Source organism: Quercus lobata, chromosome 11 (genome assembly GCF_001633185.2).
Source record: "Quercus lobata isolate SW786 chromosome 11, ValleyOak3.0 Primary Assembly, whole genome shotgun sequence".
Taxonomy (NCBI): Eukaryota; Viridiplantae; Streptophyta; class Magnoliopsida; order Fagales; family Fagaceae; genus Quercus; species Quercus lobata.
The window spans coordinates 30,801,167-30,825,378 of NC_044914.1; the positions used below are offsets into that span (position 1 = coordinate 30,801,167).

The following is a 24,212-nucleotide window of genomic DNA, read 5'->3' on the forward strand; positions in this document are numbered from 1 at the left end:
GAAAGTTCGCGCCTCGTATCTATTAGGATACAGCTTGCTGAGTATCCTCAGGGGATATGGTGTTTTCCATGGATAAAATCTCTCTTTGGGTGCCTTAGCCTTCTCTTGCTCTAGCAATGCTGCTATCTCAACCATTGTGTCAAAGCATTGCTCCATATTTTGCGGGCGACCGCCAACAAGGGTCTTTTCCTTGTCTATCACATGCTCAGGGTCATGTTGACTCTCCTTCTCTTTAGCCTTATCCGCCTTCAACTGGCGGATCTCCTCCATTATCTATTGCTGGGAATGCTACACTAATTGCAACACTAAGCGCTAGCCACATCTGCACTATACCTCAAAAGGACTAGTTACAATTGAGACTCCTTACAGTTGTTAATAAAACCCAATTCAACCTAGTAAATACCCAATGTGGGACTCATCACACACCTACACACATCACACAATCAATCAAATTGGGGCATCACAATCTCCCCCACTTAAATCCCTAACGTCCTCGTTAGGGCCCACTTTGTGGAGTAGTGTCTCCGAGCCCACATGGGGTTATTGGGCTGGCTTTGATACCATATGTAACGACCCAAGGAAAAGCGCTAGCCACATCTGCGCTATACCTCAAGGTTAGTGTTGTCACCAAGATTTCTTTACTGTTGTTGTAGCTCAGGCCCTACTCTGTTGGCACATTCTGCTTGGTTGGGCTGTGCAAAGTGGCTGGCCGTGATTCTGCCTATGACGGTACTGCACTCATATTCTACGTGGTCTTCGATCTTGATGGCATAACTCACGAGGGATCGTTTGTACTTCCTTAACTATTTCCCAACTCCCTAGTGAAGTTACCAATTTAAATGTGGGGGCCTTTTGCTTGTTTGGGCCTTGGACCTTCTGCCATACTAAGGCCTATGACTCTGGCATAAGGGAGTTAAGACTGGCCTAGTTTGAGTTGCATCGTAGGTCAGCTTGTGCACGAGTCAGGCTCACCCCATGTCAAGACAAGTCGTTGAGTGCACCGTAAGCTAAATGCAAAGCATGGTTGCGGCTGGATAGCTATTACAACAAAAAATATACTACGACAGAATGTTATGGTAAAACGAGCTAAATGGAGTCACAATAGACAACTTGCACCATAAGTAAAAATAAACAAAGTTATAGCAGAACAACTGATGCAGCAAATAGAAAAGAAAGGGAAATACTATAGCAGGACATGTAATACTAAAGCAAAACCAGTAACGTTAATACTATCAACATAAACAAAAAAGGGACTATCACAGGATGTCTAGTGATGCAATGAAGATAACCTCATCTTCCCCAACCTTGGGTTGGGCTGTTTGGCAGAAAAAGGTCCAAAAAGGGAGCCAATCCCCAACGCAGGTAACCTCAATGCAGGTTTCTGCTATAGAAATTACTTGTGCTAGGAAGAGAGCCTAAATGGCTTTATGTTCCAGATTATGGATTCAAGAGAGTGGGAATGTCAAGGGGAGAGAAAAGTCAATTTATTGATGCATGCCCCAATTTCTTATTCTCTTTTTGTTAAGTTTCTTTTATGTTTTCTCTTTGTGTGTTTTTTTTCTCCATCTACCTCTTGCCACTCTTCCCTCATGTCCTTGCTCATGGTTACCTCCATCCTTTTTATACTTGCTTAAATTTATGGGCTTTCTCCCTTTTGTCCCTAAGGCTGTACCAACCACTTTTGGTTTCTTGTAGGCATCTTTTTAGGACTACCCACTAACCTGTTGGTCGCCCGACTATTACCTCTGCTCAAAGGGTGCTTGCCACACCACTCTCCATTTCTAGAAGAAAATTCTTGTTTTGCCTCTCCCCCTCACTACCTTGTCTCCCCTCAACAAATAAGGGTTAAGGGTTCTCTATACCTACCCCTATGGCATGCATCAAGTGGTCCCAACCTGTATTTACCTCTTTTGGGAGAAATGCCATCCTAGCAAAGGATTTCCCAAAAAGAGTCTCGGTAGGAACCCCAGAATAGACCTCCTTTCTCCCCACCTTCAAACCACACTCCTTGAATCCCTTGACCGAGGGCCCACCTCCCATGTATTGGCTGGGTACATGTTGGTGGTGCCTTGGACCTTGTGCAAGTGCCACTACCGTCTGGGTTTGTCTTCTTTCATTCCCATGCCATTTCTACCGCTCCTACGCCATATTCATTTGCCACGTGTACTGGGTAGTGTTTGTCTTCTGCAGTGTGAGGCATGTGTGCACTTTTAGGCTTGCATTACCTTTTTCATCCCTCTGTGGAATGGGCTTGCTACTTCTTTTCTTGGGCTTCCCTAGTCCACTTACTTCATCTTTACATCTTATTCTTCCTATGGGCCTGTTGGCTGTTATTCCTGCCATGTTGGCCCATTGGGCTTGCTACCTCTTTTCTTAGGCTTCCTCGGCCCACTTACTTCATCTTTACCTCTTATCCTTCCCATGAGCCAACTGGTTGTTATTCTTGCCATGTTGGCCTATTGGGTTTACTAACTTGCTTTTACCGTTCATATTTCTTTTTCTTTCCATTTCCCTTATTGTTGGGCTTCTTCTACTATTGGGCCTTTCATAAAAAAAATGGCCATCAACAACAACAAAACTTGTAAACCCCAAAGATAAGGCCAATGCGAGACCATCCCTTGATGCCCAAAGTGCAATTATAAAACTAATGGTCAATGGCAAAGCTAGGATTTGAGTTTAGAAAGAGGGAAATTTATAACTATCAAATATATGTTTTCATATGCCTAAGAACATATGTAGAATTTTAAGAATTATGGACAAGCAAAAACCCACATTATATATATATATATATATATATATATATAATACTTCAACCAAACTGTACAATAAAAATAATATTCACTATACTGTATTTTTTGGCTAGGTTTGTTATATCTAAATAAATTATGTTGTAATTTTATTATTGTAAGGTTGAATTTATTCAACCATCTAATTGGCTTTATTCCGTGCCAAATTTGCTTGTAATTCAGCATTTAGTAACCCTGTATTTAGGTGGGTTTGATGTAAGGGTAGTGAGTGAGATAGAGTGAAGATTGCTCAAGAGTGTGCAAGAAAACAGAGACTCGCGGCTGGGACTCGCGGGTGACTCGCGGCTGCAAGCCGCCAGAAGCAGCACACGTGCCAAGCATGCTGGAAGATGAACAGTCATGCTAGCTAGAGCACTACAGGACAAAACAGGACAACTGGCCATACGGTTATCTCGCGACTGGAACTCGCGACTTGGTCAAGCCGTGAGGTCAAGCCGCGAGCCACCCCTGTTTTGTAAAAACCTGACGTTTCACATTCCTCTCCACTCCAGTATAAATACCCCTTTTACCCCCGATTGAAAGAGAGCTTCCAGAGAGAATTTTGAGAGAGAAACCCTAAAGAAAAACCAGATTGTTTCACCCACAATCTCTACCTTAGAATCTCTTCAAATTCTTCGACTCTCTTCCTCTCCATTGTTAAATCCTTGAGAGGCATTATACCAAACCTGGTTCTCACTATCATCATCACTGTGAGACAGTCGTTTGGATTTCTGGGAAGCAGTTAGGAAGGAACCAATCTTCATTGGTTGATGCTATGGTCTAGTAGCGGAATCCGGGAATCTAGAAAAGAAAAAGGTTCGACGCAACCTCGTTGGAGCAAGAAGCTTGGAGGGCTTAGGTGCACTGGGTAGATTAGGCTTGGAGGGTCTATTGTTGTCCTTGTATCCCAACTGTATTTTCTAGTGGATTGCTTATCGCTTGGAGGGCGGCGGAGAGGTTTTACGCCGAGGGCTTCGGTTTCCTCTTCGATAACACATCGCGTGTTGTCTTTGTGTTTGCATCTTCCTTCCTCTCTATCTTTGCCTTTTATTTATCTGCTGTGGATTTTAATCTGTTATGGCTTAGATAGTATTTGATCAATTTCGTATGATAGCATATGTTAAGTTTCCGCACACTAGATGTTTGACATATTGCTTGAATTGATTAAGTTGTAATTTGGGGGTCTAAACGTTCAAAGGTGTTTTTATACGTTTTTGAACTTTCAATTATAATCAAAATTCAATTTTATAATTCTAACATAATGATTATTAGTAATCGGATAAACATCAAGTAATAATTCATATCAATTTTTGTTAAACTTATGAAATGATTAAACTATAATAATTTAAACCGTATGATAATTAACAAAGCATATTACATATGAGTAGTGTTTATTACATAAATTGTTTTACACACGCCCCCAAAATTAAGTGACAATTTCAGTTATTTAGAATGTGTGTAAAACAATTTGTGTGCAATGAGTTTAACCCATTAAAGAGGGGAGTTTTGGTGGGCGAGGGAGCAAGCTCCCCAAATCTTCTGATCAGTGATCCTCAAAGACCTTACTACCAACTGGTCTCAAATTCCCTGAAAATGATACATCCGCAATTACCTTCACCCCCGACCCCTTTGACTAGGAGCTCACCACTAAATATCGTAGGTTCCAAGAATCGAGAACAGCTAGATAGTCCTAAGATAGAAATTAAATGGCCTTGTACGTGGAAGCAAGAATCAAACTAGCTAGCCTAATTATTAGTCTAGAAAATGGTACCCCATCTGGGTTAAAGACCAACCTATATACACGTCTGTGAAGCCAGAGTGATCACAAAAAGAAAGGATTCTTATGCAAAAGTACCACGGAATTACAATTAGTTTGCAACCACTCAGGGAGCGAAAGGCTGAAGGAATAAGTACAAGGGCTGGGGGTTGAAAAATTATATCTTGTACCCAGCATAGTAACCGGCATACGGGTACAGATATACTACCTCCTGGGGGTTCTCAACTAATTCCAAAGGGTTCTAGGCTTGTATTGATTAGTTTACATGAATAGTATCATGTAAAATGAACGTGGTTGGCAAAAATGTGGCTAATGTTGCCACTTTGGGAGAAAGTGTACAATCCTTACAACTACATTATACACTTTTTCCGAGGGGTGGTGTTTATTACATACACATTATCATATACACTCTCACACACATACTCAAACTGTACAAAAATCGTGACTTGAAGTCATAGTTTCCAAAACTCACACACACATTTGAATTGCACAGAAATTGTGACAATTGGAAGTCACAATTTCCAACAAGTCACGATTTCTTTGCGATTTGAGTGTGTGAGAGTGTGTATAGTAAAGTGTTTGAACTAGTTATTACCCTTTTCCAAGTCACCCATCTCTCCATGCTCTATCTACAAATGATTTTTGTTCTACTCTTGGGTTACTCGAACAAAAAATGACTAGTGTGCTGCCATACCTGGTTTGCATTTTCATACCACTAAGCACTAACACAACTTGTTTCCTAAGCAATATGGCAGACAGTGTACAAATCCTCATCTATGATTCTTCTTCAATATAAGTTCTCTTCAGTTGGGGTGATCTCACTGCATATAACTCATGCAAAGAATCTTGTTTGGCATATTGAGCATCCATATTTTTTTTCCACCATTTTTGTAATTCATATGCACTGAAACTTTTACTTCGTTACTATCTTTTTTATACACTCCATTGCAATGTGATATGCACTTGCCTTGGGGCAATTGAGGATTCAACGGTATACGTTATATGTCCTCAGCCTAATGGGGCAAAAAGTAAAAACCATACATCCATCAACACATCCTTCCACCTTCTTGTGTGGCTATTATAAATTATAATAAGGATTTCTAACTTTGCCTCTTTTTAATTTATCTTTCTTGTGGATACAACTTTGTATGTGGAATGTACTTGCCATTAAACACATGGTTCACAAGGGAATCAGTATTCTACAGTAATTTTCACCCTTGTTTTGCTAGAAGTATCATGTTGAAGGCTTAGAGAATTTTGCATTCCAATCTGCCTTCCATTTTGGTTCACATGGTTCTTATTTTACCCAATGAATTTCGTGCCCTTTTTTATTTGTCCTCACCAAAATTTACTCCTCAAGTTGTTTATCCAATATACCATTCATTATGCTCTTTTTATTTTATTTTTTTAAATTGATAATTGGGAGGGGGAATTTAAACTTTGGACATCACTAAAAAATGCAAAATATTAATTGAGTTACAAGGCCCTTTAACATCATGCCTCTCAGGATTCTGCCCTTGGAAGTGTGGTAGGTATATCAACTAAGAGCACTTGGTGAACAAATTTATGTCTCGATATATGATTGTGCTTAATTATGCTTTTGCTTATGTTAACGCATGTTCAACCATGAATTTAATCAGGTATTAAATAACTACCTTGGCCAATATATAATTGAATCAATTAATTATAATGGGTAGTTAAATCAACTGCATCTAAATTTGCAATTTCACAATTAATGAAAAAACACATTTCAATGGTAGAGAAATATTTGGCAAATCTTCTACTATGAGCTCTAGCTTGATAGCAAATTAGCGAGTGAGGTTGCGAATTCAATAATGTGTACTTCACGAATAAGAGAATAAAAAATTTTCACCATTTTCTGGAAGCAATCATAACCAATAACATGTGATAATCATGTAAAAAACCAAAAGGGAAGAAAAATCTATTTGCACTAATGGCACTTTACGTATCAACTTCATGTATTGAGAATTAAAAAGAGAGTTGGGTACATTAAAATACAGTTTCTAGCTAGTTAATGTTTGTCAAATCTCCTTCCAGGAAGGAAGGGATTTCATTGCTAGTAAATCTTCAACCTTCAGCTACTAAATTCATATTTTCAAAAGCCATGGCAGTTCTCTCAGCATTCTTCAAGAGGACCGCATATATTTTGTCCCTCACCCTCCCATAAGCTTCTAATTCAGAATCATCCACTGAGGGATTTGGAGATTTGACCTCTTTGTTAACCACCACATCTAACCAGTCACTTACCTTCTTAATCTGATACATCATCTCACCTACCTCACTATCTGATTCTATGGAAATGGTTTTGCTATTTATTTCATCTAAATAAGTCTCAACAAAAGCCAAGAACCATTTTCTAAATTCATCATGCAGGGAATTTGTCAGGTGAACAGTTGCATCCAGAGCACTTCCCTTAACCCAACTTCTTGTACCGTCTTTCTCAGCTGCCAATCCAATATGGATTTCACCATTATTTCTCTGCTTTCTAACTCTACGCATGCCATTCAGTTCACTGTCATTAGGAAGACTCGATTTTCTCACTAAGTTGGTAGCCTTAGGGGCACTAGGGGCAGACAACAAGGTAAGGTCAGATACCAAAGCCGTTTCAATCCAGATTGTTGCATTTTTCTTTCTGTCCATGGCAAGTTTCAGAGATTCTCTGATGGAACCATGGAAGTTTGGATCATGGTCTTTTCCTCTTAGTGGACTAATGTTTGTCAATGACTGAACAATTGATTGAGTATTCATCAAGTCATCTTGGAGGCTTAAGAACTTATCAACTGATGGCTTCTTAGCATCCCTCTCGGCAGCCTGAAACTCTGAGTATGTACTGGAAAGACAAACAGAAGTTAGTGACTCTTGTAGAAAGATATCGACATGGCAGTTGAAGCATATGACAAGTTAAAAAATGAAATAGACCAATAATTGGATGTTTGCAGCACTGCTTGAAAAAATCAGAAAGAGACAATAAGTGTAATAAGTTCAAGTATTGATGGCAGAAAGAAGGGAAAAAGAAAAATGTTTTGACATCAGTTGAGAAAAGTCGTGGAATATGAATGGGGATGCGCAGGATAGATATACTTTCATTACAAAAGTTTTACTGATATCATATATGCCTGAGTTATCTGTAATAAAAAGGAAAATGGGGTTCAATTTCAAGCAGGTATGCATATTGTTCTAGAAACCAAGTTAATGGCAAGGATGTTATAGAGCCAGTTAGAAGCTGCCTACAAGCACAGCCATCTAAGGTTCTCTAGCTATCAGAATAAATCAACAACCATAATTCCATTCAATTAGATCTATATTTCTTCTTTCACAACTTCAACCCACATTTCTAGTTTTTCATCCTTGCAGCACTTGTAACATGATTGATAGAGCTTGGCCACCCCTCACAGGTCTTTGGCTTCATTTGACATGGAAAACTACCTAAATTAATTCATTTTTGTTAAATTATAGCGCTATATATATACACACACACCTTGTATCTAGTATATCTCTCATCCTTACAACACATCCAACATGATCTGTATTGCTTGGTCACTCCCCCAGGTAGTCTTTGGCTTTATTGCAAATGACAAATAACCTTGACTGATCGACTCCCTCTCCATCTCCATCTTATCCCTTTCAAACATAAAGTTCTTTTGGCAAGGGTGAGTCACTTACATTCTGCAGGTGGACATTCTTATTTTCAACTCAATCTTTTCAACACATCTGGGGTGTATACACCAGTCCTTGAATCCAAGTGCCACCTCTCCCCTTTAAAAGGATGAGGTCTTACTTATGGGTGGGGAGTACTAAGAAGAGAGAAAGGAAACTCTACATTGTGGCCTACACAATATTTTGTTTGTTTTGTTTTGTTTTTTTATTATAGGCTTGGACTGTATCCTATCATGTCCTTGAAAGTATGCACTACGCTAATTTAAGGGCAGCATCTCTCCAAGCTTGCACATTAACTCAGTACCACTCATGAGAAAAATATAAAGAAGAGCTGAACCAAAGCTAAACACATGACAAATATGCCTCAAATTTAACATGGAGCATCATGGTATGACTCAAACATAGAAAATTTAAAGCCCAATTGAACTTTGAACAGCAAACCATGGAGTGGATAAAATAAATTAAGCACAATGAGTTAGAAGTTGAAATTTTGTTACTGAAGTGCATATATTTATGTAGATAATAGCCTGAGTTCATCCTTGTATGCATGAAACTCCCACCAAAAAGTGCAATGCATCCTGCTTATAGTTGTTTAGATCACTACATGATAGGAATACTGGAATTTATAATATTCCTTTCATTAATTTTTATAATTCATTGATCACAGTTCCCATTCCATGTTAAAATCTGGATGACACCACTAGACAAACAATGGCATATAAAGTCCTCAAGGAATTTATGAACTCAGTTCATTAGATTTATCTTTAGAACTTTGCATTAGTGGACATTTGTGCACCTCAGACATTTGAGCAATCTTTCAGCAGCAGAAGCCTCTTGCAATGCCTCCACAGCAGCAAGAAGAGCCACATCTCTGTGCCTTAACACCTCCTGCAGCATTAAAAAGAGAATTATATGACCACTAATTTCTCTCTCTCTCTCTCTCTCTCTCTCTCTCTCTCTCTCTCTCTCTTTTACATATAAAGGTCAGAATAGATTTCATAAAGACAAATTTAAGTGAAACACTGTACCTTGCCTAGATCCACTAAGGCTGGGGGGAGGGAATTCCACGAAATTTTAGTTTCTGTCATTTTTTCATCATCAGCCCAACTGAACACCCCAGGAGGATCTAAGGGCTGCTCATGACATTTCACTGACATAGGGATCCTGCACTTGTCGGAACTTTTGACTGACTTTAGATCTATACTAATATCTTTTCTTTTTGATTTAGAGTTAGAATTGTCATCAGAGCTATCATACCCAACAGACCAAGTTGGAGAAACCTGTTCATAAAGTATGAGAAGGCATATAAATATAATTAGATAACAATTATGCAACTTCAAAATTTAATGACACAATCCAATAAAAATTACAGCTACACTCATACAAAGCTAAGCCAAAAGTTATGTTTATATTTATATCACTGATTCAACACTGAAGAGTGCAATCAATGAGGGAGATCAGGCTTGGTACAATCTGTCAAGACTTAAAAGAAAGGCAGTGTATATTGTTGTTGAATCTAAATGAGAAACATGTGTGCATTTCTGACTAACTTAGCTTAAGTCAAGATTAATAATTTACATATGTCGTATAAATAAACTTAACTAATCATTCTATCAATTTCTTAAGCCAGATAGGCCCAAAAATAAAATAGCTGAACCGTTTTTTTTACAAATTTCAAACCAACGTTTCTCTACCTATTCATCTAAGCCCAAATTTTACTTGACGAATTGTTGATAAAAGATATGAGTACAAAAGGCACAACAAGACACTCACAGAAGCACTTCGCCTACGAGCACTTGGTTTTATCCCACGCTTGGCAAATGGGGAGTCTGAAATTTCTACTCCATTCCAGCTTCTTCTCTTTACTGGTATCGCAGACGAGCCAGATGATATTGTACTCTCAGAATCACACTCTTTTTCAACAAAAGCTGATCTATTTTTTCGAGTTGCCTTCATTTCATCACAATTTTCGCTTTCAATACTAGTAGTTCTAGACCTCCGGAATATTCTAACTGCTCCCTCATCTCGCCTAACTTTCGAAGTACTCAAAGAACGATATGGCTTCTTCTGCCCATCATTATCCTTTTCTTCTGAAGACACAAAATCAGACACCCCACGAACATTTGCCAAATTATTTATGACAACAAGATTTTTGGGACTTCCAACACAGGGTTGCCTACATTGGATAGGATTTACCCCATTAAGCACGGGAACTGGATATGCCATCTCCAACTTTTCAACATATATTAACTGCCCAAGTCGCAATTTATTACAAAGAACCAAGTCATCCTGCTCGTGAGGCAAAGACACATACATAGCATGTGAAGAATCTGAAACCTTCAAATAGAACCCCTGGTTTGGCCAAAGATCACCCTCTGCCATTGCAGGAATTATGCTTCTAATTTGTAACAAAACAGGTTTTCGATCCACTTCATCAACCCCCATCTCCCCAAGAAGCTTGATAAGAATCCCAGGACTCAAATTTGCCATCCTTTGAAACATACCAAAAATGAGAAAAGAATTAAAATTTTCTTTAAGCCAATATATGGTGGTTGTGAAAAAAAAAAAAAAAAAAAAAAACAGGCTGTGTTTGAATCATTTCAAAGAACCCATTGGAACAACCTGATTAAATATGTGACAACGTCAATATGAAATGGGTCAAAGAGGAATTGGTTGCAGTTGGTGATGAAAATCTAGAAATGGGGTTTCTTTTGAATCATTTCAAAGAAACCATTGGAAAAATCCGATTGAAAACGCGACCATGTGAAATGGGTCAAACAGAATCGGTTCCAACTGGTGCTGAATATCTAGAAAAGTGAGGGAGTTGGTGTAAACCTGTGAAACAGCGTGGATCAGAAAGAAGGGTTGTTGAGGAAATCGCTAAATGTGTGGTTCCTAGTAAGATTGGTTGAATAGGATTTCGACACTTCCGATTTGTTCCCTGTAATAACGGTTGTGGTGTGTGTTATAAGGAAGCTTTGTCAGTCAAAGGTTTTTGATAGAAACTCTACAAAATCTCCATGGAAAGTGGGGAATATGGAAGAGTTTGTTAAAAAAAAAAACCGTTAGGATTGGAGCTGGCAGCGTGTTGACTAGAAATGGGCCAGGTTTGGATTGGCTTAGATTGGGCTGGAGATGACAATGTACTTGAGATGAAGCAATTTCCCTCAAATTGGATAAGGGCCAACGGGCCCAATACCCAGTAGGCCTAAGTACCATTATAGTTTGTGCTAGAGTTTCCTCAACCAAAAAAAAATATATATATATATATATATGTAGAGTTACAAACAATTTTATAGTAATTTTTTTTCCCCCAAATTATTGAGATAGTAAGTGGTTACTGGTAAGTGAAAAGTGATGTTTATGATGGCTCATATGAGAACCAGAAAAAATTAGTCATATCAATAATTTATAAAAAAGTTATAAAATAATTTGTAGTTATAGCATTACCCATTCAATTAGTATTCTAAGGTTTTTTTTTTTTTTTTAACAATTTATCTTGCTAAGATAAAAACATAATTAATTATTTCAAATTGTATTTCTACCTAAGGGTATATACCTTTCTTTTAACGTACAATCCTTACAATATAGTCCAAAACAAGTCAAACCAAAATTAGGCAAAACAAATTAATATATATATATATATATATATATATAGAGAGAGAGAGAGAGAGAGAGAGAGAGAGAGAGAGAGAGAGAGAGAGAGAGAGAGAGAGAGAGATACAGTATTCAAGTGCTGTTCCTTAGGTTCCCTTCGTAAGATTTTGCCATGTGGATTTTTTTTCATGAGATGAAAGTATATTTTTTAGTTCCCTTCGTAAGATTTTGCCATGTGGATTTTTTTTCATGAGATGAAAGTATATTTTTTAGTTAAGTAGCCACATAGCTGAATCTTAAGATAGGAACCAAAGGAATAGAACCTAAGGTACTTGTTAGGACATATGTGGATCATGTTAAGAACATATGTCATTTAGAATTGGCTAATCATTTGACAAAACGTACTTGACTTGTAATTGGGTAGATCTAGGATGTGTTTAATACTTCAAGGAATAAGAGTTTAAGTCCAAGTATTAAAGCCATGCAAATTTGTCCAAGAATCAAGTGAAGAAGTGCTGTTTTTTAGGACTCGACAGATAGTTCGACAAATGTATCTATCGAGAATTACGAAATCAGTTTTTCAGATATGTTTTTCACGCCTATCCAAGCTATGTGTTTAGGTTTTCTTTTTTCACAACCCTAGACATATATAAGGATTATTTTAAGGACCGTCTCACTGGATGCAAAGGTTTTATGCAAGCATATTGTGACCAAAGACAATTTGCCCTAGTTCATCTTTCTCTTGAAGAAGTTACTGCGTTTGTATGCAGTAGGGTTTTGTGAGCAATGAGTTTCTTAATCTTCATCGTGTGGATGAACTGAAGAATTTTGCAGCCAACATCCTTCTCAAGTTGGTGTGTTAGTTACGTACTAGGATCTGTGCATTGATTGACTAGTCACATACTTGGAGTCGTGTATTGAAAAGAGAGATTGTCACTACATTACAAGTCTAATTGTGTATTGGGGTAAGGGTTCAACTGTAGGTTAGTATAAGGTATTGAGATTTCTTTACTTGTAACCGCTTGTTTTGATAATAGTGGATTCTCGGGAATGGTGACCTTAAATTCACTCAGTGTGGTTTTTGCCTTAAAGGTTTTCCCCATTCGTAAACAAATCATCATGTCAAATTTTTTTTCCACTGCATTTAGTCATTTGGTGATTTATTTGTGCTACCACGCGTATTGCATGCTAATTAACTTAATTAATTAACTTGGCTAATTAATTGGTTAATTTACCATAAAAGGTCAATACATTCTTAGCTTATCAGTACTGTACTTAAATTTTGTCCATATATGTATAGTTGTGTCATGTGGTACATTTCTTAAGATTTTCTTTATTTAGATACAAATCAATAAAATTTGCATTTACATCATAGTATTAGTATATTGAATTAGCTAATGGAGTAAATGTATATATTAGTTATGATGGGGGTCAAGTCTAATAGGATTCGTCCATAGTGGTCGTCCAGGCAATCAAATCACAACCATAGCTTGATAGCATCCAGAAAACCTTGAGAGGAGAAAAGCCCAACTGTGGCATCATGTATATGACCTATACTCGTTCATAAAATAACAAGACTATTTAATGATGGTCGTCCAGGATTGACACAAGGGTATGGACGACTAGGAAATACTTGGTGAATTCTACAAGAAAACCTCTCATAATGCTCCATGTAATCAAGCCATAATGCACTACTCCTAAAACGTGGAGAGAATTCCCCATAGTCTACTCCACGTTCCCCATTTCATCCATTAACCACCCACATCATCAACGATTGTGGTGGATCCGAACAAGTAGACCCACTTCTAACTTTCTATAAAAGGAACAAGCCCTATTCACCCAAGGTAAGTTTTTGACCATCTACTATTTTCCCATCCTAGTGTTCTAGAGAGGAAACTGACTTAACCGTCAGAGGGTACTTGGCTAGGTTACACCGGTCACCCTTAACATTTCTTTCTTTCTTTCTTTTCAGGACTCACAACCATTATCATAGCCCGAAGTATTTCAGCCTACTGATTTTTGTGCATCATCAGTTGGCACCATCTGTGGGAAGAGGTGTAAGTAAAAAGTTTCTATTCACTTCTTTGTCTTCCAAAGACAAAAAAGGCTATATGGTTCGGACTAGGTCAATGGCCACCAGTCCAAGACACCAGGAGAGTGGGAGCACTTCCAATGACCGTCCAACAATAGTTACAGTCCATGGTGACTGCGATGGCAGAATTAACACAACAAAACTAGGAGTTAACTAGAGAAGTCAATAGACAGCGTCAGCATCGATGTGGTGAAGAATAGGGGCAAAATTCAAAAAATGAAAGGGCTAAGAATAATGCTAAAGGAGATCAATCTAGAGTTACTGTTACTCATAGGGTACCATATTTGGAAAGGGAGATGGACTAGATGAAAAGAGCTATGGAAGAGATGAAGGATTCCATGAGGAGAGCAAATCACGTAGATGACCTCGTCCACAGGACTGATTTCCCCTTCATTGCATCCATCACGAGTCATCCCCTGCCTTCCAAGTTCAAAATGTCTACCTTGGACTCATATGATGGGATGCGTGATCCTTGTGATCACATTGCCACGTTTAAGACAATCATGCATCTCCAAGGTGTTCCAGACGAAATCATGTGCAGGGCCTTTCCTACCACGTTGAAAGGCCTATCCAGAGTATGGTTTGGTAAGTTACCACCAAACAGCATAACCTCGTTCCAGGAGTTAAGTAAGTTGTTCGTTAACAACCTTGTAGGGGGACAAAGGCAGAAGTGTTCCTCGTCCAACCTGTTAAACATAGAACAAGGAGAAAACAATAGTCTGCGTACCTTCATTAGCCATTTTAACAGCAAAACCTTATTAGTGGACGAAATGGATGACAAGATCCTTTTAGCAACTTTCTACAATGGAGTTAGTTCAAACTTGTTCATCCATAAGCTGTATGACCAGGATCCACAGACAATGGCTGAGTTGATACATTCAGCCCAATTTTTCATGAACGCAGAAGACGCGATTATTGCCAAGAAAAAGAAGAAAGGTGAATGACTGGAAAATGGTTATATACACTATTCGGAGCAAGGTCCATGTCTAAAGAAAGCCAAAGTAGGAGAGAAAAGGGACCACGTCGGCAAGAAAGTAGGAGAGAAAAGGGACCATGACGGCAAGAAAGAGGGTCGTCCTTAGGACGATACTTCAACTATACTCCCTTGAATACTTTGCTTGACTAAGTGTTGATGCAGATTAAAGACGATCCATCCTTGAAGTGGCTCGAAAGGATGAAAGGAGATCCTAGCAAGCGAAACAAAAGCAAGTACTGTCATTTTCACTGTGACCATGGACATGATACAGATGAATTGAAGTAGTAGGTTGAAACTCTCATTAAGCAGGGAAAGTTAAAAAAATTTCTTGGGCGAGACCACAAGGACGAGAGACAGCTAATGAAAGGCAAAGCAGATGAACCAGCGTCAACTGCTTGGAGAAATAAGGATCATTGTAGGGGGTACATCAACAAGAAGCTCGTCCAAAGCCAAGAAGACCTACCTACAAGAAGTTCAAAATGTTCAAATATCAGGATGACCACCATGGATGATCAAAGAAGATGAGTTGGCCATTATTTTCACAGATGAAGATGCAAGATGACTGCACCATCCTCATGACAATGCGAATGTCATTACTTTGGCAATTGCAAATTATACAACTAGAAGGGCGTTAATAGACAGTGGGAGTTCAGCAGACATCCTCTACTATCCAGCCTTCCAGCAATAAGGATTAATGAGAAATTACTTCGTCCAGTGAATGTGCCATTGATTGGGTTTAGAGGAATGAAGGTTCTACCAGTAGGCATCACCTCCTAGCCAGTTGTGGTTGGCTCTTACCCACGACAAATCAATAAGGAAGTGAATTTCCTTGTTGTAAACTGTTTGTCCTCGTACAATGCCATTATTGGACGACCAACTTTGAACAGTTAGAGAGCTGCAACATCCACCTACCACTTGTTTGTCAAGTTCCCAGTGAAGTATGGCATTGGAGAAGTACAATGAGATCAATTAGCTGCTAGAGAATGTTACTTAGCAATGTCGGCCATGGATGAGCAGATGTAGACAATGAACATTGAAGAAAGAAGAATATTGGCTGAACCAATTGAGGTATTGGAAGATGTATTGTTGGACGAGTCCAACCCAGAGAAGTTTACCAAGATTGGGACAAGTATGGGGGAGAAGACGAAGCAAGATCTCATTGGATTCCTCAAAAAGAGCACAGATGTTTTTGCTTGAAGCCATGAAGACATACCTGGGATTGACCCAAGTGTGATTACTCATCGATTAAACGTGTCCTCGTCTTACAAGCCCATTCGTCAAAAGAAAAGAGTGTTCGCCCCAGAATGAGATAATGCCATCAAAAAAGAAGTTCATAAGTTAGTCACAATAGAGTTCGTCAGCGAAGTTTACTACCCTGATTGGCTAGCTAATGTAGTGATGGTCAAAAAGGCTAATGGCAAATGAAGGATGTGCGTGGGATTCACAAATTAAACAAGGCATGCCCAAAGGATAGCTACCCTCTTCCATGCATTGATCAGTTGGTGGATTCAACAGCTAGACACCAGCTGCTAAGTTTCATGGATGCATTCTCAGGGTATAACCAGATTAAGATGGATGAGGCAGACCAAGAGAAAATATCCTTCATCACAAGTTAAGGTTTGTTTTCTTACAAAGTGATTCCATTTGGTCTAAAAAATGCAGGAGCTACCTACCAGAGGCTAGTCAACCATATGTTTCGTCCACAGATTGGGTGAAACGTTGAAGTATACATGGACGACATGCTGGTCAAGAGCGAAAGGGAGACACAGCATCTGGATGACCTTCAAGAAACTTTTGATACACTTAGGCGATATAAGATGAAGCTAAATCCAAGTTGAATCCACCAACTGATCAATGCATGGAAGAGGGTAGCTATCCTTTGGGCATGCCTTGTTTAAATCTGTGAATTCCACGCACATCCTTCATTTGCTATTAGCCTTTTTTACCATCACTACATTAGCCAATTAGGGTAGTAAACTTCACTGACGAACTCTATCATGACTAACTTATGAACATCTTCTTTGATGGCATTATCTCGTTCTAGGGCGAACACTTTCTTCTTCTAACGAACGGGCTTATAAGACGGGGACACGTTTAATCGATGAGTAATCACACTTGGGTCAATCCCAGGCATGTCTTCATGGCTCCAAGCAAAAACATCTGTGCTCTTTTTGAGGAATCCAATGAGATCTTGCTTCGTCTTCTCCCCCATACTCGTCCCAATCTTGGTAAACTTCTCTGGGTTGGACTCGTCCAACAGTACATCTTCCAATACCTCAATTGGTTCAGCCAATATTCTTCTTTCTTCAATGTTCATTGTTTGCATCTGCTCATCCATGGCTGACATTACTAAGTAACATTCTCTAGTAACTAATTGATCTCATTGTACTTCTCCAATGCCATACTTCATTGGGAACTTGACAAACAAGTGGTAGGTGGATGTTGCAGCTCTCTAACTGTTCAAACAAGTGGTAGGTGGATGTAGTAGCTCTCTAGGTGGATGCATTGATCAGTTGGTGGATTCAATAGTTGGACACCAGCTGCTAAGTTTCATGGATGCATTCTCAGGGTACAACTAGATTAAGATGGATGAGGCGGACCAAGAGAAAACATCTTTCATCACAAGCCAAGGTTTGTTTTGTTACAAAGTGATGTCATTTGGTCTGAAAAATGCAGGAGCTACCTACCAAAGGCTAGTCAACCATATGTTTCATCCACAAATTAGGCGAAACGTTGAAGTATACATGGACAACATGCTGGTCAAAAGCGAGAGGGAGACGCAGCATCTGGATGACCTTCAAGAAACTTTTAATACACTTAGGCGATATAAGATGAAGCTAAATCCAAGCAAATGTGCCTTTGGAGTTGCATCAGGGTAATTCCTTGGTTTTATGGTTTCATAAAAAGGGATTGAAACAAACCCTGATAAAATCTAAGTGATTCTGAACATGGAGCCCTCAAAGAATATCAAGGACGTCCAAAGCCTAACTAGACAAGTAACTGCCCTTAACAGGTTTGTTTCGAAAGCTACTGACAAGTGTTTACCGTTTTTCAAAGTATTAAGGAAAGCATTTGAATGGGCGAACAAGTGCCAACAAGCATTTAAAGACTTGAAGGCTTATCTTGCTTTAACTCCGTTGTTAAGTCTGTTTAAACCAGGAGAAGAGTTATATCTCTACCAAGCAGTGTCCCCTCATGCAGTGAGTTAGGCCTTGATCAGAGAAAAGGGAAACGTACAAAAGCCCGTCTACTATACCAGCAAAGCTTTAAGAGGAGCAGAAGGACGATATCCACCAATGGAAAAGTTAGCATTTTCATTAGCGACAACAACAAGAAAACTCGGGCCTTATTTTCAAGCTCATATAATCAACGTCCTGACAGATCACCCGCTAAAGAAGGCCATGAACAAGTTGGAGGCCGCTGGACGACTAATCCAGTGGGTAGTAGAACTTAGTGAGTTCGACGTACAGTACAGACCAAGAGAAGCAATAAAAGCTCAAGTCCTAGTGGACTTCATTGCTAAATTCACTCCTGCCAGTAGTTAGCAAAATGAAGACTAGGGGGCAAAGCAGTGGGTCTTCCATGTGGATGGCTCAACCACACTACATGTAGGAAGAATTGGGATAGTTTTACACTCACCAGAAGGGGATCATCTAGAGTATGCAGTCCATCTACAATTCCAAACAACCAATAACGAGGCAGAATATGAAGCCCTACTTTAGGGCTTGGAGTTAGCAAAATCACTTGGAGCAAATTCAGTCCTCGTCGAAGGAGACTTACAGTTGGTGATAGTCTAAGTGAATGGAATGTGTGAAGTTAAGGAGGAACGGATGAAGAAATACTTGAATAAAGTTAGACAATGCATTAAAGGCTTCACAACAGTGCAGTTTCAACAAATACCAAGGGAGGAAAATACGGAATCCGAGTCCTTAGCCAAGACGGTATCTACAGACGAGATAGCAGGAGATCAAGTTAAAATCTAGTATATTTCAAGTATAGACATTCCAAAAGTAAATCAGATAGATGGAGTCACCAACTGGACCTCCACCATTGTGTCTTATCTCAAGGACGAGGCTCTTCCCGAAGATAAAGAAGAAGTAAGGAAGCCAAGGGTAAGAGCAGTGAGGTTTGTCCTTATGGATGAGGTGTTGTATAAAAGAGCAGCCAGGTCCCTCGTTTATAAGATAGTCCACAGAAGATATTACTAATCGTCCATGCAAGCGGATGCTAAATCTTACGTCAAAGCATGTGACAAGTGTTAGTGCTACAGCAACATACCTAGGCAACCATCAAAGTATCTCACTCCAATGGTGGCCTCTTGGCCCTTTGCCTAGTGGGGACTTAAAATCCTTGGTCCCTTTCCCATGGGGACAAGACAAATGAAGTTCTTGGTAGTGGGGATTGATTATTTAACCAAATGGGTAGAAGCAGAGCTCGTGGCAAGAATAACTGAGCAGAATGTAAAAAGCTTCGTCTAGAAGAACATAGTCTGCCATTTTGGAATCCCTAGGGTACTCATCTCAGACAATGAACGTCAATTTGACAATACACCCTTCAAAGAATTTTGCGAGCAGTTAGGAGTCAAGAATCACTACTCCTCTCCCTCCTACCCACAGGCCAACGAACAGGATGAAGTTGCAAACCAATCCTTACTGAAAATTATCAAGACTCGACTTGAAAGGGCAAAAGGGATATGGCTAGATGAGTCACCCAGCGTCCTTTGGGCATATAGGACAACAATGAGGACTCTGACGGGAGAAACTCCTTTTAAGTTAGCATATGGAAGTGATGCAATGATACTCGCAGAGGTTGGTCTAACTAGCTACAGGGTGGCCCATTATAACAATGAGGAGAATGAGAAACAACTTTATCTAAACCTCGATCTTATTGACAAGGTAAGGATGGACGCTGAAACAGAGGGTGGCACATTACAAGAGCCTGATGACTAAGCACCATGATGCATTGGTGAAGCCTAGACAATTCAACATTGGAGATCTCATCCTAAAAAGGGTATCCTTGGCCACTAAGGACCCCGTTCATGAAAAGTTGGGACCTAATTGGGAAGGACCATATAGAGTTATTAATTCCAAAAGACGAGGTTCATACTACTTGGAGACCTTGGATGGACAAAAGTTGGAGCACCTGTGGAATGTGGTGTTGGAAAAACATAGTTTGTATCGCATACAAAACATACGCAACGGAAAAATTTAACGAATCTACTTCATTCGCAATTGATAGCATGTACTATATAAATTTCAGAATATAAGAACAAGAGAGTGTACCCTAGTGCGATGAAATTCAAAACTAAAGATTAGAAGCATTTGGGAACACTTTTAATCTTCACTCCAATTCCACTTGATACCTAAGAAGTGTGGTCTCTCAATCAGTTTATATGTACGTGTTCAAGGGAGAATAAGAGAGTGTCCAACACTCACATACAAACCATTTCATTCTCTTATAAAATTCTGTATGTATCTCTCCTTATAACTAATTCTCTAATTGGGCTAGCCTTTTGGGCCATTCCAATTGTGCTTTAGTATGTGGCTTGAAGTTGGACCAAAAGGGAATAAATAAAACACTAGCTCCAATGGGCCTTGGGCTTTTCTATCAACTCTTGACAAGTCCAAAGTTACCATTAATTATATTTAATACCACTATATAAATATAATTGCACTCTAGGCCTTATTAATAAATTATATCCCAAGACTTTATTGTACATGCCCTTCATAAAATATTCATAGTAATACAAAGTCATGTTGGTTGACTGCCACTTTGAAGATTACTACATCTTAATTCTTGAATATTCAATTTAATCCTTTAAGTTATTCATCATATATTTATAAAATCCAATTTCATAAATATATACTTTAATAACTCCTTACTAAAGTAGCTAGGCCTAACATTCTAAATAACCAAACCCATTAAACTTATCTCAAGGGAATATTTTATATCTCCGTTAAGAGATTATGAATTTCATCTTGAGAATATATGTTCCATCAACACTAAATGTGGCTCCCAACATACTAAGGTTTTGACCGTGACTTTAGATCTTACTCCTGATATATCAAAGCAACCTACAGTTCATGATCAGGTCCATTATTCTCTCAGGATTAAGAGTTAATGTAAATAGAAGTCGTGACATTTATTATTCATTTGACAGTCGTTAGGAGAATAATAAATCTCATAGCGGTCTAGTTCAATATATCTTAACTCTTAAAACATATCAACATATCAAATAGAAGTCTCCACTTCCATGATCAAGACGAACCATCTTAGTTAATATGTTATAGTCTTCGCAAATGAAATGCCCAATTTCATCACCGACTACAAACTAAAATTATGAGTTTACAAAAAACTTGTAACTTATATCTTTTGTGACTAAATCACATACTATGAATCTCATGGACTATATAATAATGTCCAAATATTCATGTTACCATTATTTTAGATAATAATAAAATAACTTTATTAATCACAACATTAAGTCATACATAATATCATACAATAGGATTTAAAGGCACTAATTCTAACAATCTCCCACTTGCCCTAAAGATTATTGTGCACTAATCTAACTCCCATTCCCTCCAAATGTGACTCAAAAGTCCTTTGGGGCAAGGCTTTGATAAAGGGATCTGTTAGATTATTTGTACTATCAATCTTCGCTACTACTACATCTCCTTGAGCAACAATGTCTCGAATGATGTGGTACTTTCTTGTGATTCCTTGGATCTTTGGATTGTGCAACCGCTCCACTATTGTCGCAAAACAATGTGATAGAACTTGCTCCATTCTCACAACACCAATATCAAAAAAGAATTTCTTGAGTCAAACAGCTTCCTTTGCCGCTTCACAAGCAGCCACATATTCAGCTTCCATGGTGGAGTTAGCAATACAAGATTGCTTAACACTCCTCCAACTTATGGCTCCACCTCCCAAGGTGAATATACAACCTGAAGTGGACTTTGTGAAATCAAGATTTGATTGAAAATCTGAATCTATATAACCAATGGGAATCAAATCCTCACACTGGTAAACAAGCATATAATCTCTTGTTCTCCATAAATACTTGAGAATATGCTTTACAGCTTGCCAATGTTTTGGTCCTAGATTTGATTGATATCGGCTAACCATGCCAACTAAATAACAGATATCTGGTCTAGTACAAAGCATGGCATATATGAGACTTCCTAAAATAGAAGCATAAGGAACTTGTCTCATCATAATTTCTTCCTCAAGAGTCTTAGGCCTTTGGTCATCAGACAGAGGAACTCCATGTCTGAAAGGAAGCAATCCTTTGTTGGAATTTTGCATGCTAAACTGTTCTAGAACCTTATCTATATACCTAGCTTGTGACAAACCTAACATTCTATTCTTGCGATCTCACCAAAGTTTGATCCCTAGAATAAAGTTAGCTTCACCCAAGCCCTTCATATCAAATTGGCTTGACAACCAAACCTTTACTGATGACATTACCCCTACATCATTTCCAATGAGTAGAATATCATCAACATGAAGTACTAGGAACATTACTACTTTATCTCGATGTCTTTTGTACAGACATGGTTCATCATGATTTAGTTCAAAACCAAATGACTTGATTGCTTGATCAAATTTGATGTTCTATGACCTAGATGTTTGCTTAAGTCCATAAATGGATCTTTTCAACTTGCATACTATATGCTCTTGGTTCTTTGCTATGAAACCTTTCGGTTGCAACATATTGATTTCTTCTTCAAGATTGCCATTTAGAAATGTAGTCTTGACATCCATTTGTCAAATCTCATAATCATAATAAGCAGTAATGTATAAGAGAATTCTGATAGATTTAAGCATTGCTACTAGTGAAAAGGTTTCTTCATAATCAATACCTTCTTTTTGTGTATACCCTTTCGCCATTAGCCTTGCTTTAAAGGTTTGAACCTTTCCATCTATCCCTCTCTTCCTCTTGTAAACCCATTTGCAACCAACAGGTTTAATGCCGTTAGAATCTAATTTAGATTTCATAGGTTTGATCCAATGATGTGCATCTATATCATTCATTGCCTCTTCATAAATGTTAGGATCAGTTTCAGCCTCTTCTAAGATAGCTTCATAAGTTTCTCCCAGGCCTATAAATCTTATAGGTGGCCTAACAATCCTCCCACTACAACGATGCTCCTGTGTACTAGTCATCTTATAAGTAATATCTTGTAATGTATCCGATACAACCACATCATCCCTACTTTCATCCATTGATTGTTCAATTGCAGGTTCATTCATTTCAGCCAAAACAACTCTACTTTTAGGAGTATAATCATTCATATAGTCATTTTCTAAAAATTTAGTATTTGTACTAACAAACACTTTATTATCTTTATGACTATAGAATAAACCTCCAACAGTTCCTTTTGGATACCCTACAAAGAAAACCAATTCTATTTTAGATTGTAACTTGTCAAACTTTCCTTTTAACACATGTGCTAGACAACCCCAAATATGGAGATGTCTCATACTAGGCTTACACCTAATCCACAACTCTACGGTGTTTTAGGAACAGACTTTGAAGGTACTAAATTTAGAAGATACATTGCAATATTTAAGGCATATCCCCAAAAAGAAATTGGTAGAGTTGAATAACTATTCATGGATCTAACCATATCTAAAAGAGTCCTATTCCTTCTTTCTGCTACACCATTTTCTTGTAGAGTTCTAAGTGCAGTTAATTGGGATATAATCCCATTTTTAGTTAAGTAATCCTTGAAATCCCCAAGAAGGTATTCGCTACCTCGATCAAATCGAATGGCCTTTATGCGTTTACCTAATTGATTTTCAACTTCAGCCTTAAACTCTTTGAACTTTTCAAAGGTTTCGGACTTCCATTTCATTAGGTACACATAACCAAATCTAGAGTAATCATCAGTGAAAATAATGAAATACTCATAGCCACCTCTTGCTTAGGTTGACATAGTACCACATACATCTGAATGTACTAGTTCTAGCAAATCTTAGGTCTTCTACCTTTTGTGTTAAAAGGTCTTTTGGTCATTTTTCCCTCCAAACAAGATTCACAAACTGGAAATCCATCAAAGTCTAATGGCTCTAAAGGACCATATTTGATCATGTTAGGACATATGTGATTCACTTGTTAGGAACATATGTCACTATTTCATGTAATTGGCTAATCCTTTAACAAAACGCACTTTACTTATATTTGGGTAGATTTAGGATGTGTTTAATACTTCAAGAAACTGTGTTTCAAGATCAAGTGTTAAAACCATGCAAGTCTATCCAAGATTTAAGCTAAAAAGTGCCTGTCATTAAATCACG

At 38.4% G+C, this 24,212-nt stretch overlaps 3 protein-coding genes across 5 annotated transcripts; 1 reads left to right on the forward strand and 2 right to left on the reverse strand.

Moving 5' to 3' along the window:
- Positions 1–6,524: 6,524 nt before the first annotated feature.
- LOC115967408 lies at positions 6,525–11,283 on the reverse strand. Of its 3 annotated transcripts, none has more exons than XM_031086498.1 (5): positions 11,077–11,283; positions 10,015–10,732; positions 9,270–9,521; positions 9,038–9,129; positions 6,525–7,414 (listed from the first exon to the last, which is right to left on the reverse strand). In XM_031086498.1, the coding sequence occupies exons 2-5, from the start codon at positions 10,729–10,731 to the stop codon at positions 6,652–6,654; spliced, it is 1,824 nt and encodes a 607-aa protein (XP_030942358.1). In that variant the 5' UTR covers position 10,732; positions 11,077–11,283; the 3' UTR covers positions 6,525–6,651. The 3 variants fall into 3 exon arrangements, with proteins under 3 accessions (XP_030942358.1, XP_030942357.1, XP_030942356.1); XM_031086497.1 differs by having other exon boundaries at positions 10,864–11,283; XM_031086496.1 differs by having other exon boundaries at positions 10,015–11,283.
- Positions 11,284–14,247: 2,964 nt separating this feature from the next.
- On the forward strand, positions 14,248–14,874 carry LOC115966708. Its single transcript, XM_031085881.1, has one exon. It carries the CDS (start codon positions 14,248–14,250, stop codon positions 14,872–14,874), a length of 627 nt encoding a protein of 208 aa, XP_030941741.1.
- A 6,857-nt stretch (positions 14,875–21,731) lies between these two features.
- LOC115966709 (secreted RxLR effector protein 161-like) lies at positions 21,732–22,271 on the reverse strand. Its single transcript, XM_031085882.1, has one exon. It carries the CDS (start codon positions 22,269–22,271, stop codon positions 21,732–21,734), a length of 540 nt encoding a protein of 179 aa, XP_030941742.1.
- Between the last annotated feature and the right edge of the window lie 1,941 nt (positions 22,272–24,212).